The 17278-nt window shown below is 43.5% G+C and overlaps 1 protein-coding gene across 1 annotated transcript; it reads left to right on the top strand.

Moving 5' to 3' along the window:
• Positions 1-1253: 1253 nt before the first annotated feature.
• Positions 1254-15493, top strand: T265_14365 (hypothetical protein; the record flags this gene model as incomplete). The annotated part of the gene is made up of 4 exons (XM_009173328.1): positions 1254-1800; positions 5880-5948; positions 6059-6693; positions 15341-15493. Coding segments are annotated over 4 exons (1404 nt in total), but the record flags the coding sequence as incomplete, so codon positions are not given.
• Positions 15494-17278: the final 1785 nt, after the last annotated feature.

Raw genomic sequence — 17278 nt, 5'->3', positions numbered from 1 at the left:
TACTGCTGTTGCTATGCTATCGCTGGTTCAATACACCTTGGCTTGTTTCATTTCCATAACTGACTAAAATCTCCAAGCATCTTTTTTTGCTTTCTGCTTTGGTGAATTCGATCATGGCTTTCATTATTGAACGAAACTCCTGAACGTCTCTAGGCAGTAAGCTGATTAGGTCACAATCTTTTGTACACATAGAACTGCCCGTCTTTTTTGCTGTGAGAGGAACCTTCACCAAATGCTGCGATCGTTCAACAGTGCAAAAACTCTATAACCAAGTGCTTTTCGATTGACGATATTGGATTTGTGGACCCAGGCGAAGTGTCGCAGCCGTACTTAATTTATGTAGCCTGTCACCTGTCACCGTTTCACCACACTATCGATCTCCTCAGTTCTTTATGGACCAAAGAAACCTTCTGGCGGTCTATTTTCCCAGTACATGTCGGTCGCAGGTGGACCGACATGATTTTCTGTTGGGAGTGGCTCCCAATCTGTTGAACCCAGTTCCTGAATTCATGGAAGCTCACGGAGTTTAGCAGTCGGATAGACACGTGTCGAATGCTTATTGTTACTTTGCTAAGGTCGCAGTGTACAGATGAGTTTCAAGTGCACTGCTTTGCAGTGAGTTGGATTTGCGTGAATGTGGTACAAATTCGTTAGAATTACGGGCTGACCGCTGAATGCTCAAAATAGTTAGGAGAGTTTGGGCTTGAAAAACATTGCAACAAGGGCTGTTTAGTACAGTGTGACCTGAAGGTCACTATTGTGTACTTGAGGAAGAAGGCAAACAATCTTACAACTATGTAGTAAATCAAAAAGAACTGGAAGAGTCCAAACTTCAACTTCAACACACTCAAACGTTTCCTCCATTTGAAGAATGCCAGAAACTTAGGAGGAGGGAACCAAACTATAGAATAAACAACCTTGGACAGGTTAGCGAGAGCGTCCAAGTATTATTCCTGTTTAAGAAGATGGCATTCCCACACGATAGAAGTGTCCGAGTTTCTCCAAGGGGATAAATAAGAATCAATGTTTTCATAAAGGGAACTACTCACAAGGTTGCTGAAAACTCTTCAACAGCTTACCACGGGTTTCGCCTTTCATCATGGAGGCCCAGTCCCCGAGTTTCCGTCAACCTGAATCAATGTTTTGCAAAGCAAAACAGAGATTGAGTTTCAATTTTGATACTGAAGTCATTTTTTTAAGTGTCCTAGAGTTCGAAACACTATACAGTTCAGGTTCTGCCTCACTATCGTTAGATCACTCTGAAGAAATTATCGGAGAAAACTTTTCATTCGTGTTGCTTTTGGGGTGCGACATGCAACTCTGATTCTTCTGTCAAAACTGTTTACGTCAGGACAAACCAATCAAAAACCGATAGGTGGAAAAGTTGTCGAATCCAGAACCGTTCTTCACTGTTTCTCTTACAGTTATTCGGTTCCCCGAACGAGTCGCCGATGTACCCGAATGCCTGCACAACGGAACCCATGAAACATAGGTCCACTTGTTCCAAGAGCGCTTTCTCCGCCATGCAAATGGATCTGTCTATCATGAACCCGACGATAGGGGTGCACGAATTCCGCTGCCGTTTCCCGTCCTCGTTCCTTGCTTTGATCACAAACTACCTTGGCTATCTATGCTTCAGCCCAGAAGACACAAAGAAAATCCAGAATGCACTGATCAAGGAATCCAAAGCTTTGCGAACCAGTGCAAAGTCAACCGGTCAACAAAGTCGTGTCAATTCTAGTTTGGATTTGCCATTGACAACTCAGATACGCACAGCATCAAGCAAAGATCATTGTGCCGGTGAGTTTGTTCCAGACCTTCAGTGAAAGACGCTTGATCCGTACGCTAAAGTTTTAGAATTTGCAAACACTGGCGTGGGTTGTGATGGCAGTTTTCTTGATCTAAATAGGGTTTTCTACCTCCAGGTCCTATAATGCTGAGTGTTGAGCCTTGCTGTGCAACTTGCCGGGTTGCTACTCCACCGTACTATGACCTAAGGTTTGGAAAGGCACTTTGGAAGCACAATGAGAGAACTTACAGTAGCAAGGGTTCAAGGGATTGATCAGCCTGATGTGATATATATCAAGCGTCGGTAGCTTCAGCAGCTTCCCATAGGGCTGTACCAAAGTGGGCTGACAGCCAATGACCCCGGGTGTTCTGGCGATCGATTCAGAGTGCTTTCCAGAATTGTCCCTCATAAGAGAGTAACTGACGATTATCAGTAAAACTGGCCGAAACAAGCACAAAAAGGAAAATAAGCGTCTCTTTAAGGCGTTCGTTACCCCGAAACATCTACGAAACACTTTGGTGTATGCCTACTGTTGACTTATTATACCCATAAATTAGGCACATGGTCACGCACATACTCCATCCTTAACTCGCGATCGTTTGTATGTTGTCGGAGGTTCGAACTCAGCGCAATCACATTTCGTCCGTTTCCTGTCCGGTTTCGGTTGGTGAACTGACGCCTTGGGCGGGAAGTGGAGTGAACATTTCTGTGAGTATTTCAGATTCCTGCATTCCGCAGGAATTTCTGTAGATCCTTTTCATCCGATTCTTGGAGGAAAACTCTCGATATCGGCCACCTGATCGTCTTCCTTGTTGGGCTTTTTCACGTATCGATTTGCTATTATTTTCGCTCCCAGAAACTGATATTCCTTCGATTTACGAGCATGTATTGTCTCCTGTTCGTTACTATGAGTCAGTGATCCGATGAGTGTTCATCCCTTCCATTTTGAGGCTTGTAGCATCGATTTATTCCTTACAACATGCCCTAATCCGGTGATCAAGCAGAAAATCTGACTTGCAAAGAACTGCAACGCATTGAGGTGAAAAACCGTAATTTGTAATGAAGTTTGGTGTCAACAAAACAGCCAACAGGAATTCGAAGATATCTTTCGTTTGCGTCCCACACAAAAATGTCCTTTTGTACACCATTTGGAAAGGTGATATGGTTTTTCATGCTCACAATAGTTCACTAGTTGTGTAGATCTTTGACAAGGTCGTAAGTTGAAACCCAGAGTTATGAAAAGCCATGTGGACGTGTTGTCATTGTTCCTGAATACTGAATGCATGTGAATAATCAAGTCAAACCGATAGACAAATTCATGCTTGATGATACTTCACCAAACAGCCAGACCAAATTACTAAAGCAATCTTTTTGAATTTTCAAATTTCCCATAATTTTTCGAATTCCTCCGGCTGGTGGATCTCCCCTGAAAACCAAGCTTCTGCAAACTCGCGAATCCCTGTGGTCTGCTCGAGTTGACATACAGTGACAGTTGTGAAAATTTGTGTAAAACGTGGGTGACGGAAAAACATTGAAAAAATTAGGCAATTTCTGTGTAGATATGCATATCAGTGTACTGTTTTCCGTTCCGGGAGTTGAATCGTAAACAGATTTATCATATCGAAGTAAAGAGAATCCCGGCCTATGTTTTTCGATTGATCGATGCCAGCTGAACGGAATACCATCACCTTAGTTCTGCGTGAAATAAGATCCAATCGCTAAGACCAGTTTGACTGAACTTCAAACATTAATTGGCTCCAAGACAAGCAAAGATACCAAATGGAATTTTACGTTTAGTCCGGAATGTCGGTGAAACGGAACACCTTTTCCAAGGACACAAAGACGACACAATAGGACACGTGGTCTGCGGCTTCCCTGCCATGTTACTTGCTCTCTCTCTCAGATTTCCATTCATGGGGTCAACAGATCGCAAACATTCCACCGTGATGAAGTTGGCCCCTGACCGGGCCATATGTACGCACATGTTAGGGCGGCTTGCAAAACCATCATCCATTGTGAGACATAAGAGGAGCATTCGATACTCCGGTCAGTATCGCTGCACCAACTAACAGCCCTCACCTGGGCTGGAAGCTAAAAACGGGTTGCTGCAGCAGTGATTGGTCATGATAGTTTGAGTCATCTGGCAGACAGTGCTGTCGTAGCGAAACTGCGGCCACAACAAAATGATGTTGCTCGTCTGGTCAAGGTGACTACTGCTTCTGTGTATACCAAACGAAATTCCGACGTACTGACAGTGGACGCGAAGAAGACAGGTGACCCACATCAATTTGTGCACGTGCTTGATTAGAAACTGTCCAGAACCGTCCGGAAGCAGGAAATAAGTAGGACAAGGTTCCCCCTTTACAGCTGCAGGATTCGGAGGACCACGGACAAGGGGAGCTGGATTTTCGGGTGACAGAGATGTATAGTTGATTCTGTCAGAAGCCAAAGTTGTTCTCTGCTTAGGTGAAAGAGTTTAAACAATTTAGTGTAAGGCCACATACAGGCCACATGAACGTGGGAACTTCTGTATTGACCAGAAGATTAAGCTGGTGGTATGTGATGTTATTCCTGGTGCGAGAATAATTCAGACATTTCTTTTGGATGATCCAAACTGGTTAATTCTGTCGTTAACCCTGAATTTTCACCTGCTGCACAATCACGCAGTTGAGCGGCTTGAATTCAACAAGAATGATGCTCATGTCAACACCTTCGATATGTAGGAATGCAGCCTAGCACAACAATGTGGAACAAGTGGATCCAACGAGATTGATCGGCAAACTAGGTATCAATCTCCTTCTAGAACAGTGAAAGCAGTGTCTCTACAGAATGAAAACAAGATTTCTTCAAGAGCTGCAGTCAAATAAGGGCAACTCAGGTGAATGTTGAGGCACGAGAAGATACATAAATCCCAGCAGAGATTTCACCCTCCAACAGAAGAAGATTAGTGCTCAAAATCTCGCCACTTCGGTTGATTTGATTGACTTCTCTGTGCACAGCACACTTCAGCAAATATATTTTTATAGTAGCCAAACAAACCACTCTGGTTTTCGCAAATATTCAGTGCATCGACGTGTCGCAAACCTTATGCATATTTTGAATGGGTTTCAAGACTTTACTGGCTTTCTAACTGCATTTTTACCCTCTGTTGATAGATATTAGAAGTAATTAGATATGTAATGTCAGTCGCAAAGTCTGATATTGATTTTCTCCAAATTGCTACCAGGCTGAGGGCAAAATTTCAGACTCATTCAGTGCATCACACAATTTCAAGTTATTTCAAAATGCAAGAAGAAATGAAATAAGGAGGCGAGGGGTTATCATCCTCTCTGGGGTTCTGATGTTTTAGTGTGATGAAAAACTTGGGTAGTGTAGTGCTTGTGTTACGAGGTGGAACTCCGTTCTTTTGCGCGTCTTGCTAATCCCGATGTGCCCTGGCAGCCTGTGAGTGACCATGACAGAGGTTTCCTACCAGTCAATAAAATGTTTCATTTAAGGCCTTGAGAGGAGTTCTCTTCATACCATAGTCGTTCACTTCTTTACAACTTTTAAACGTAGATATCGTTCTATCACAGAATTGTTCTAATTCACATCACTCTCGTTTGAACAGTTGCTTTCCTGTCCTTGCGCAATTATTCTGGTGAATCCACATCAATGGGGGGAAGCACTGGATTCGAGTTTCACTCTTATTAGAGCTGATCAACAATGCATATCCAATGGCCATGCCGGGGTTTGAACTCCGGAATAGTGGTGGAATAGTGGGAGCACGTTCGCCTCGCATGTCAGCGGTGCGGAGTTCAAACCCCGGACACGGCCATTGGATGTGCACTGTTGATGAGCTCTAATAAGAGCGACACTCGAGTTACGTGCTGCCCTTTGGTGCAGCTTCATCAGAGTAATCAAGCTAGAACAGGAGGACGACTGCTCAAACGAGAGTGATGTGAATGTGAACAAATGCATTTGGTGACATTCAATCATTAGCTAACTAATCTTGGAGTCTTTGTTGAGAAGTGTTAAAGTATTTCTTTTTTGAAGCACAAGAAATTTCTGTCTGATGAAAATTCATCCCCCAATGCCACTGTTTTTGTAGACAAAGAACTGGAACACTGGTATACTGTGGTTCACACACTGGTACTTTACCTATTGGAGGGCAAGCGTTGTAAGTTCATTGTTGATTAACGCCCACTGCCTCAGCGTTTTAAGCAATTTTGTCGAGATCTATTATTCCGAGTAAGTCGTTTCTGCTACTTTTTTATTATTTATAAACAGACAAGCAACGCTTCATTCTCCGAAGACCTGGAAATCAATCAAACATGAACGAATTGGAACGAAAACTGTTCCCGCCGCGCGTCAATCCCTGGAGTTGTTCGAGCAATCAAACAGACGAAGTATTGCACAGACCTGCAATGGCAACAGAAATTGTGACAATCCTGGAGGGCTATGAGATTAGTGTACTGGCCAGCGTTCTTGCTCGTGTATTGCGTCACCACGGGATTGGCCTTATCCCACGCTACTTGCGCAACCTATTCTTCCAACTTGTAAACAATGCTAAAGCAAACGAGGTTTACCAGCGACGTGCAATCCGCTTGCTTTTCCAGCTGGTTCCGACCCGGTTACTACTTATGGTCATTCGCCCGGTGTTCGAGCTCCTGGCCGGTATTGCCAACGAGCCTACTTGTGAAGTAGACGAATCTAGTTTGGCTGTCCTCTTCTCTCCCATACTCTTCTCAGATCAATCCACAACGACTCCGGCTTCGTTGGCGAATCCGGTTCCGGCTCGTGCGGTTGAGTTGCTCGTTCGGACAGCTCTTCGTGACTTGCAATCCTACCACTCGTTGGACCGCACATTTCAGGTCCCCGTACTTTTCCAGGAAGACTGTGTGCGAAACCTTACCCAACATATGGTAAGTTAGTGCGGTTTTCATAATCCCAACCCGAGCCTAGATCTGGCTCTCAAAAGGCTCAGTGTTAACCGTATATATAGTACAACTGTATTTACTGAATGAGGAGATGCGTATGAAAACACTTTCAGAGGAACTGTTTGTCTGGAACTCAAACAAACATGAGCCGTTGGATAACACTATCAAGGATGGAGTTTCAAAACTCCAGTCAGAATGTCGACAGGTCATAAGCAGAGCATCAGCAAATAATCTGAACAGGGAGTGAACCAGGCAAGCATCGTCCAGCTCGTCCGCGAACTGTCGGCCATCAGTGACCAGACTAGGTTCCAACCCAGCTCACACACAGGTCTATTGGTATCCGCCCACTCACAGTATGTTTACCCTGCGAATAGAATGTTAGCACTCAAATCAAAGTGCGTGTAGCTGGCGAACGGTATCTACGAGTGACGCGTAATACCTGAACCTCCGGGAAGGCAAAACAAAGTCGGAGCTGGGTTTCTATACGGTACTATTAACGTAAGACAAATTCACAAATTATACAAACCTCAACAGTAGATACTCGTCCAAAACAAATGGTACACTTGGACTGCAAAAGTACAAACCAAAAGAGCAAACAGGCTTCCACGTGCGACAGTCGCACGGGGGCAAAGTCGGCTACAAATGGCCGGATGACCTCAAGGCCAAATGGGTGAAGTGGTAAGGACAAACAAACGTCAGTTCATATACACACACTAAACACGAAAGTGGGGCGGGGTTACAAATGGGGACAGGATAAACGTGGGGAAGTTCAGTTGTCAACGTAATGGATGACACAGTGTGTCTTTGTTCGGTTTGGAAGGAAATTACGAAAACCGATACCAGTGGATAACCACAAAAAACGCAAAACTGAAATTTAGCCAAAAGCCTTCTCGCTTTAGATCCACAAGGACCCATGAATTACGAAGTGCCGGCGTTTAGGATACTTAATCTGTCTTATACTATAAAATACGTCTCAATTAGAATAGAAGGTATCAACAGGTTAGCAGTGAAAAACCAGCCTAAATCAAGGTCATCCATACTGGTAAGTTGACAAAAACAGCTCCAATTTTTTATGTGAAACTTCTTTGCTTAGCAACCAACAGATGTGCTGGTTTACGTTTGACCTACAACCGACTTTAGCGCTGTTTGACAGCGTTTGGTAATATTTCTCGAAATGTTTTTATCTTGCTTTTTTAACCAAATGAGACAAGAGAACTTGGGTGTAGGAATGTCTGATTCTAGGAACAGCCAACCAGTGATTTTATTGGTAAAGAGAGAATTTTAAACCTTATATAGCCTCAGAAAGTGGTGAATGGCGTGCTTCTTTTAACTGAGAAACTTGACTGCGTGTCATATATATGCAACATCGAGTTGATAGGCTTTGTCACCATCTCAGGATGGTCACCAGTTTATTAATATACCATCTACTCAACATGGTATTCTTCTCAAATCGAGCACTCCATTGTCAGGCCACTGGGACTGTAAGACTGTTCCGTTAATTCCAACCGGGTGACAACTGGGAGTGGCACTAATTTGCACTAGATCGTGAATGATCGGGCACTTTTTTTGGAAAACTCAAGAGGTTTCTCAAACTCCGAAAAGTTTGTTTCGGGAGCATAACATGTGGAGTTGGGTGGAGCTAGCTGAATCACCAGCCATCTAACAAGCTACATAACAAGTCTGTTCAGAATCCTGATGCCCACACTCTTGTGGGGAAACCTTCCCAGGAAGCTGTTTGATGACCCGCTTGATGAACCGATTTCATTTGCTTGCGAGGTAGGTGTTCAAGACATACCTTACTGACGCAATTGACGTACTCAAGAGCCTCCAGCCTGTGATGTGCTTTTCTAACTGGACCATTGAATCATTCCAAGAACTGATAGCTATTGGGGCAATCAAAATGATCAAATGTTAATTCGGGGGGTCTCAGGTGCAAGGACGTTCCAAGATGACGGTGTGATACGTTCTACACAAAATTTCGGTGGTTCATTGTACTTTTTCCAGACCACTTCTTTCCAGAATTGTACGAAGCGGTGTCATATTAGCTTATCATTCCTTCTTGTGTAGGAATGTTCAGATGATCTTTCTGCAAGATGATGCAGAGACCCCGGGGGTAAGGACATGGTTAGAGAACAGGTGAATTCATGACGAAAACTCGAATAAATCGTCACCACGATTACAGTCTCTTCCTGTGTCTTTCCAGCTTGCAAGTCTACTGGTTCCATTCTCGAAGAACTGTTCGACAAGCTGGTCAAACAGCAAGCTAACTAGTGAAAAGAATGTCAGGATTATGGATAGTTGAACCAAACCACAATAGGTCTTTCGAACTAATTGCGAAAAAATTGACAGTATCGGTCGAAGATTGCTGAGCATGGCTCAAGTGGTTGATATTCTTCTTGAAAGTCAGGACCTGTTCAGTCGGGATCATTTGTTCATACAAGTTTTAAGGTCCTACTCGGCCTAACGGTCGGTGATCAACACTGATGTATGTAACTCCTAGTGTGGCCGTTTGGTTGGTTCCTGATTAAAACCAGTTAGTTGCGAAAGATTTATCACCAGTCCAGTTCACATGATTTGGTTCCTGAGTAAAACCAATTAGTTGCGAAAGATTCATCACCAGTCCAGTTCACATCATCAGTACGCCGTTGTGTAGCAGGATACTGCACTACACCAGCGCTTGTGTGATGTGTTTCAATGAACATGCTGTTAGCCGTGGCTGACCTTCACCATGATTGGTTGTTTATTTCGGTAGTTTTATTGGTTGATCCGGTAGTCTGTGTTCTGATAGATCGGTGTCAGCTTGATCTTTGAACCCGTCCTCTTCAAGTCTTACCGATGGTTGTGTGAGGTTTGATAGTTTTCAATAAGATTTTTGTCCTGTCATTGAAGCCAAGTCTGTGACTAATCTCTGTATACCAACATAATACCGTTTGGATGGCCAACTATGTGACTCGAAGCGCTTGGTAGTCAGAAATTGTTGCCTGAGTCCACTGGCTGTATGTTGCTATTTGCATTCGGAAGTCGAACTGGCGTTTGATCCAACGAAGTCTGTATTCGGATGAAATATGTATATTTCCAAACCATTTATATTTGATCATCTAGCACCGATAAATGGTTTTGAGATAGCTTGGTGTGTGGATTTCTGCCACATTCGCAGTGTGTTGCTTTGTTGGCTTTCACATGATAATCAGTTGTCGGTCACAACACTCCATCATTGTTCAGTCACCAGGATTTCCATCGGCACGGTGCGGTATGGGTGCACCGAAGGTGCTTTATTGCACTGAAACTGAAAGGAAATGATGAATTAAGCCGTCGCTCTGATGATTAGCAAGTAACTAGTGATGTGCCCATTGTTATGATGACCTTCAGGTCGGTTGGAGACAGGTTCGCCCGTCGATGTTGTCTCCAAGGTCTTGAGCGCAGCACCACGCAAGCCCAATTTCGCTTCGTGTTGTGTGCAGGCATCCCCTGATGACCTTTAAATTCACTTCGAATGCTGGCCATTTAGTTGGACTCCATTTGGTTGTTTCTGGTGAGTCGCTGGTCCGTTGACGAGTTTTATACAACTGACCTGAATAGGAGGCTTCTTACCGCCAACTGCTAGACGACACACTTTCTTCTCGTCTCGGTTTGTCCCATAACTTGTTCGGTCCCCCAACTCCACGCGCACCACAGTTGTGAATTCATTCGTTATATTCCATCCAAAACTTTTGTCGAACCAAGCTTTCCGCTTTGGTCTTTAACTGTTGGAAAGTTAGTCAGTTTCTCCTATCCGCCGCTCTTCTGATTAGTTTTCGTGTCTCCGGTGAAAGTATGCGCTGTCGGAGATAATTGCATGATATTCGGACTAGTCTGTACGTGGGCTTTTACCAAGTAAATTATCCACCCTGTAGACAAACAAATATCAGGCCAACTAGATAGCGACAACCTCTCGGGGGATTATGGAATTGAACGCAGTAGCTTACAAGGTTTCATGTGACGCAGGCAAGCTCACGCGAGTGAGGCCGATATGTAATTTGGGGCGCCATAAATTAGGGGCTAGCTGATTTGGCCCACGAAATTGACGGGGTGCAAAGTGAGTTGGCGTTGTGGAATAACACCTAATTATAAAATGAAACGCGTCGAATTTTCTGAACTTGTTATAAGATGTGTTTGTTTCACAGCTGACTGGTTCATCAAAACTTAAGATAGTCACTTTTCATCTCTTCTCTCTTCCGACTGAGTAAGACCGAGGGGTTCACCTCCAGAATTTCGACTGTACTGTCGTTTTCAGTAACACAACCACTGAGGTGCTTGTAACTGCAAACTTGTCATTCAGTCTTCCTGCGAAAGAGGAATTGGCTGCTCAACGTGGTCTCAGTTTGATGTTTGTACATAATCTTCCAGTGCAAGGTCAGTAAATGAATCCACATACATTATAAGACAGCAGTTTTTAATATTCCGTAATTGGATACCTGTTTAACGAGACCCGGAAGCTGCGCACGCATGTTAACCTGATGGCGAACTACTGATTAAAATAACAGCTCAAAGATCTTGGAATATATATTAGTAGCGAATGCAGAAAGAACACAGTCAGCGCAAAAGGTCGGGGTACATACGGATGCCTTTGGAAACTGTCACAAGTTACCCAACATCTGCATGAAAGTAGATCCCCAGCCTACAGCTCTTCGATATTGATCAATTTAGTCGGTAACGAGTGTTCCACAGACCACCCATTTCGTCCGATGTGACATCTCTCCAATGGAATATTTGAATTCTGGTTTAGAGATGGAGATGTGTGAATTCTGACTAGGGCTACCGCAAATCACGTGATCAACAAGGTCCACTGCATTCACTTGGCCAGATCGATCAGCACGATTTATTGAGTGACACTCAAATGGGGCACTTGGAAGGGATGGATAATACACACTAAGTTTACCAGTGTGATTCAAGGGTGTAAAAACCAGGGGACACATTATTTTGAAACTTCCCATCTGGAAACAACAGGTCAAGGACCTGATAACTTCATTATTTTTCGACGGTACTGCAAACATCATACTGATAATGTTCAGTCTTCTACAATACGTCTTCCAAATTAGGGTGATTCCAACTCAGGACCAAAACAAAGGGGCCTCCACGTCAAACCGAGGCGGCCCAAGTGGTTTGCGGCCTAACCGTGCAGTGCCACGCGTTCTTCAGGGTCATTTTTCAAGCAACTCAGGACCAAAACAAAGGGGCCTCCAGGTCAAACCGGGGCGGCCCAAGCGGTTTGCGGCCTAACCGTGCACAGTGCTACGCTTTCCTCAGGGTCATTTTTCAATTCCGAAGTTGCACAAACGGTTAGTTGGGTCCAACCGTTTGACGCCAATCCAAGACAAACTACAACGTGCTTATTAGACAGTGGTGGGACCCTCTCGTGAAAGACATTGTGGGACACTTCCAAATGCAATTGGAAGCACTAATTAACTAGCCGTACTTCGCCGGCGGCCAAACAAAATGTACTTGTTATATCAGCCAAGCAGAGCCACATGGAACTATTGCCGATAGTGCAGACTTCCTCAAAAGGATAAAGTACCGCTTAGCATTCGGACCTACAAGAACACGATTCTGATGCTAAAATAAGCTTTCTGCTGAGAAGGACAAAGTTCGGTGAATTCTGGACTATACCTTAACCATGTGGTGTGGTAATCATCAGACAACTGCAGTATCCCACTGATGTGAATAGCTGGACACAGTTGTTTTTCCAAGCCGTACCCCACGTCTTTGTTAGCCAGCTGGAAGGGAGGAGATTTATACACCAATTTTAAGTTCTGGTTATCTCAAACCCTAACACCTATTTAATTTGTGTGTTGTGCGTTTATTGCTTGATTATTTGGTGGCTGTTGGGCTGTTCATCAGACTCAGCCGAATGTGAACTGTGCTGCGTTGTGCTCTGCATTATATGCATTTGATTAGTTCTCAATCAGGCTTCGTTCGAGTGGTTTTGGTCTCCTCCTGATTTCTGCTGCGTTTATAGTCCGTCTTCTTTGATCTTAGTGGATATTTCAATAACTTCAGTCGCACCATTTGATGGGAATCCAAAAATATGGATTAATTTTGTGAACGATACTTTCGTCACCATGAAAAGCAACGAAATGCAGCGGCTTAACAGTGTTTTCGAAGGCACTGATGAAATTTGATTAAGCAGACAGAGAAGTTCTGTCATGAGGAATAGGTAACTTGCCAAACACATGAAGATCATGCCAGAAAGTAGTAAAAACCGGGAACGGACCAAGAAAGCCCTGGAATAAAGCTACACTGAATGAAAATAAGATAAAATATCAGAAAGATAGCAGAAAGAGGAATGGAATCACAGGAAACTGTTCTTGAGCTGCCGACCCATAGGGGAAGATTTATGAAGGTTTTTTGAAAATAGTATAGAGGCAAGCGATAAGAAACACGTCCCGCTGATGCATACTCTGATGTCGAACGTTTGCAACCTAGTTGCTTCGCTCGGTGAACGGATCAACAGCTGCCTTGATTGACAAATCCGTAAGGCACACTTGCGGAATAAGAAATGCCTGCAAGTTCTATCCAAACCTATTCTAAGTTAAAAGGTTTTTGGTAAGTCACACAAAACCAACTGGTATCAGCCTGTAGGTCTGCTACACTCGCGTTCTTAAAAAATTAGTGTTTTTTTTTGTAGCGTAAGGAGATTTGGCAATTCCAACTGAGGTTTCGTCGTGTAAGCAGAACCAGTCTATGATGAGATGCTGAGAAACACCGGTACAGCTGATTCTCCTCACTCGGAGTCACCAAGGGTGCGTATCTCACGAAACTCAGAGTTTCGGACTTACGACCTTCCGGTCATCGATTGAACACTCCACCGTTCAGCCGTCACTGGCTGATCAGCAGTGTGATTAACTCTCAACTAGGTGGGACAAGCGGCCCCATACATCGTTCAATTTTGAGGTAAACACAATGCTAATCAGGTGCTGGTTACCATACCGTTGAGCACTCAAATGACCAGATGGGAGGTCGTGGGTTCCGAAGTGCATGGACTTTTGAAGGAAATACACTGACGATGATTCTCAACGAGGATGGCTTATCAGCATAAACGAATTCTCCATCAAAACGGGTACTACTTTTGCTACCCCTCTAAGAACGAGACGCCTCGTGAGTTCATTGAGACCCGATCGCATATGCCTTTAGACTAGATGATATTTTTGACTTTACAAGTGAATACTTAATGCAGATACCAAACTTCATCATCAGATTTCCATCTAGCTCTTAAATCGATTGATTTGATTCCGAAGCAGTGTGTTTAAATGATTATCGTTGCAACAGAATGCTTTCTACCTAGCCATGATCAAAATCTAACAATGTATTTTAATCTTAGAGCCGTTTCGCGAAGCTTTCTAGAGTCAGTCAACTGTCAGAATAACTCCTCAGGGAGAACACTTTTGTGACGGCCACTGGAACAAAAAACGGATTTGATTTCTTCTTGCAAGATGACAATTTAGTGAGGAATGGTCACATAACCGTCTGTGCATTCTCTTCGGGCGTTGTAATTGTGAATCCGATTTCGATCTAAAACTGTTTGTGTGGTTAACAATTTAGTTCGAAATTTCGACGTCTCAAGCAAATTAGTGATACAGCGCTGCATAAATCCGTGTGGCGCAATGCATTTAAAGAGGATCTTTTCCAGATAAGCCCTGCCACCCAAAAAAGATGAGAAAAAAGGCCGTGAAATGTGTACTTTTATTTTTCAATGAAGAGGGTAAAATTGGGACATGTCATTAAAAAGTTGCATGAAAAGGTCCTTTTTCCGGTACCTTTGCCTTCAAACGAACTCACACAAGTAGCCGTCCAATAAAGATCGGTGTGTGTCGTATTGGCGTTTATTTTGCATCTTGTAGACGTGCCAAAGAGATTCGATGGTTTGTGTGTGAGCTCCAGTCGTTGGATCCACAAAGTTTTCGGTATGATTAACCGTTGGAGCAGACGAAAGCCGCTAGGCGCAAACTACGCAAAGAAAGTTCTTCCAGTCAAGAGCGGTCGTGTGGCTAACAGATAATTCTTCTGAGCAGAATTTGATTTTTGCCAAAGGACCAGCAAAGCAATAAATGAACAGAATTACTCTCCTAAACTCCATTCTAGACCGCTCCAGCCAAATTCCCTTTCGATGACCGTTTTCTTGCCGACACTGTCAAGCATTACACCTCCACTTTTCAGAAACAGTTGAAAGTGTCATTAGGTGGCCATTGTTGCGTAAACTTTGCTGATGGATCACTCCGTGGCTTTGCAAAGGAACGTACTGCCTTCTCGTTTCCATGAACGAGAGCTGAAAGCGTCAGAAAGTTCATTCATGGTTTTACGTCCGAACGGAGAAAACGTTTGCACAAAATGAGCTAGAAATAGGTCATGGTTGTGTGTCTACATCAAATTGGAGCTGGCAAAATGTGGCGGGGTTTAACTTTTCGCACATGCACTTTTTGAATTAGTGGCGGGGCTTGTTTGGCAAAGATCCTTTAAATGAAACTCTCTGTTGAACACGACAAATTTTTGTACAGTATCAAGTTCGTCTAAGTCAAGACTGATCGGTCTTTCCGCCATACTTTGGCCCCCTAAATGCATGGCTTTGTCAAATGCGTGCAGTTTTTTCCTATTTCAGATACTCGATAATCCGCAAATCTCGTGCAGTCTGGGGCATTGTGTTTGCAAGAATCAAAAATTGTGGACAAATCGATCAACTCAGACAGATTCGAATATGGAGTCGTGTGATCAAGACTGCTTTTTGGAAGTTACGAGAAAGATGGATTTGTGATTCATGTACGTTGGTATCCTTCGTAGAGTCTTGTTGGAGGTCGATAGTGGACCTTCGAAGGATTTTCCGTAAAAGGCACTACTTTATCATTATTTGTAATGTCGTGATCACGTTCACTCAAGTAGTAAACTGAAGTTAAATTTTCCATCCCTTATCTTAACGGTGCATTCCTGGCGCACCTACTCCGGTTAGCTCTTAGAAAAAGGCGGAACCACTGGGTTCGAGTTTCACTCTTGTTAGAGCTAATTAGCAGTGTGTAACCATGACAGTGCCGGGGTTCAAGCCCCGGAATTCGATTACATGGCCTACCATATCTGCTCAGAATTTTGCAATTCGAACGTCAACCGGTGTGGTGTTATTATGCTTCAGATCTGAAAAACGAAACTGGTGTTCGCTTTGTATTACCACTGTACGGGTTGACCTGAAGATTTGAGTACGCTTCGGACGTGCAACGGCGCTGATTGGAACTTCTGGTGATAAAAACCAAGTCCCTTCTTAGTTTCAGGCCAGCTGAATAAAGAACTGACCAACACAGGTACCCGATTATTGCTGACTAACACATTGCAATTTTCGAAGTTCCGCAACTTACCATTTGATGAGCACTGGACAGGTTTAACTGACTTCCGGTTAATTTTATCCTCGAAATAACCGTGAATGAGGATCGATCAAAGCAAACACTTTCCTTCGAATTCTCCGGCTTTTCCAAGATTTCAGCATTCTGGCCCCAAAAAAGTAATCTTATTGTCCCAAAATGCGCGCTTGAATCCTGGTTCTGTCCGCTGGAAATTCTTTTGTAACTTTTAGTTCCTACCTACTTTACAAAACTTGCTGTTTGTGACCAAGCAAAGGAGAGCATGTGGTTTTCCCCTGAAATTGAATCAATGAGCATTCGCAGAAATCCATCAAAATACAGAGATGGAACGCTCTGTGAAAAGCCGGAGTTGGCGGCCAAGAGAAATCACAGTCGAAAGAAATCAATCACATGTGATGAAAAAATGTCTTTGGTCTGATTATGAAAACAAATGGCCAGTTACTCACAGGAAGGACATGTGATACGGGCAGTTAATTAAAAATTGATAAGAATGTCTGAATCAAGACAAACTTTTAAGTTTTCAAAAGACTACAGCGATTCACAACTGACTTATACTAGTGGGACGGTGGATACTACTGATGAAGCATGCGAGTAGTATGTAGTTTTCTCGTGAATCCGCTTCGCGTCTCTTGAAAAGTGAGATCTATTACGGAATTTGTGGAGTCGCTCTGTCGCATTTGCTTGCATTTGAGTAACAGTGAATGAATATCCAGGAAAGTTCAGGAAGACGCGTTCGAGAAGACGATGGATACACAGTATTTATGAACAAGATGCATATAATTTGCTTGCTTCCCTGTCCAATAGTCTGTAACTTTTCAGTTGGTGCTTCCCAACAAACAACTTCGCAGCGAAGGCCTTCTTCCTTTCACTGGTGGTTTTAAGCATACGTCGTTGGATAAATTCTCACTCTGTTTACTCATGGACGGTGGAAAGCTTTGCTGAGCTTTTACAGTCCTTTCAGTGTTGCGTCCCTCAAAAGAAGGCACATTAGACCGATCCGCGACGGACAGTCTTTGTATAGCTCCAGTTGAAGACTCGCCAGCCAAAATCTAAGATGTGGATGTTACCAAAAAGACGGTGGGGACTAATCGATCAACAGAAGAGCGGTTATTAGTTCATCCAAAGTGTCGNTTCCATAATGCGAGTATGAATCTGTTTGTTTGCTCAGGGTGCGCATTGCTTGACTTGCTAAG

Source organism: Opisthorchis viverrini, assembly GCF_000715545.1.
Source record: "Opisthorchis viverrini unplaced genomic scaffold opera_v5_184, whole genome shotgun sequence".
Lineage (NCBI taxonomy): Eukaryota > Metazoa > Platyhelminthes > Trematoda > Opisthorchiida > Opisthorchiidae > Opisthorchis > Opisthorchis viverrini.
The sequence above is the reverse complement of the archived record's forward strand: the minus strand, read 5'-3'. Positions and strand labels throughout refer to the sequence as shown.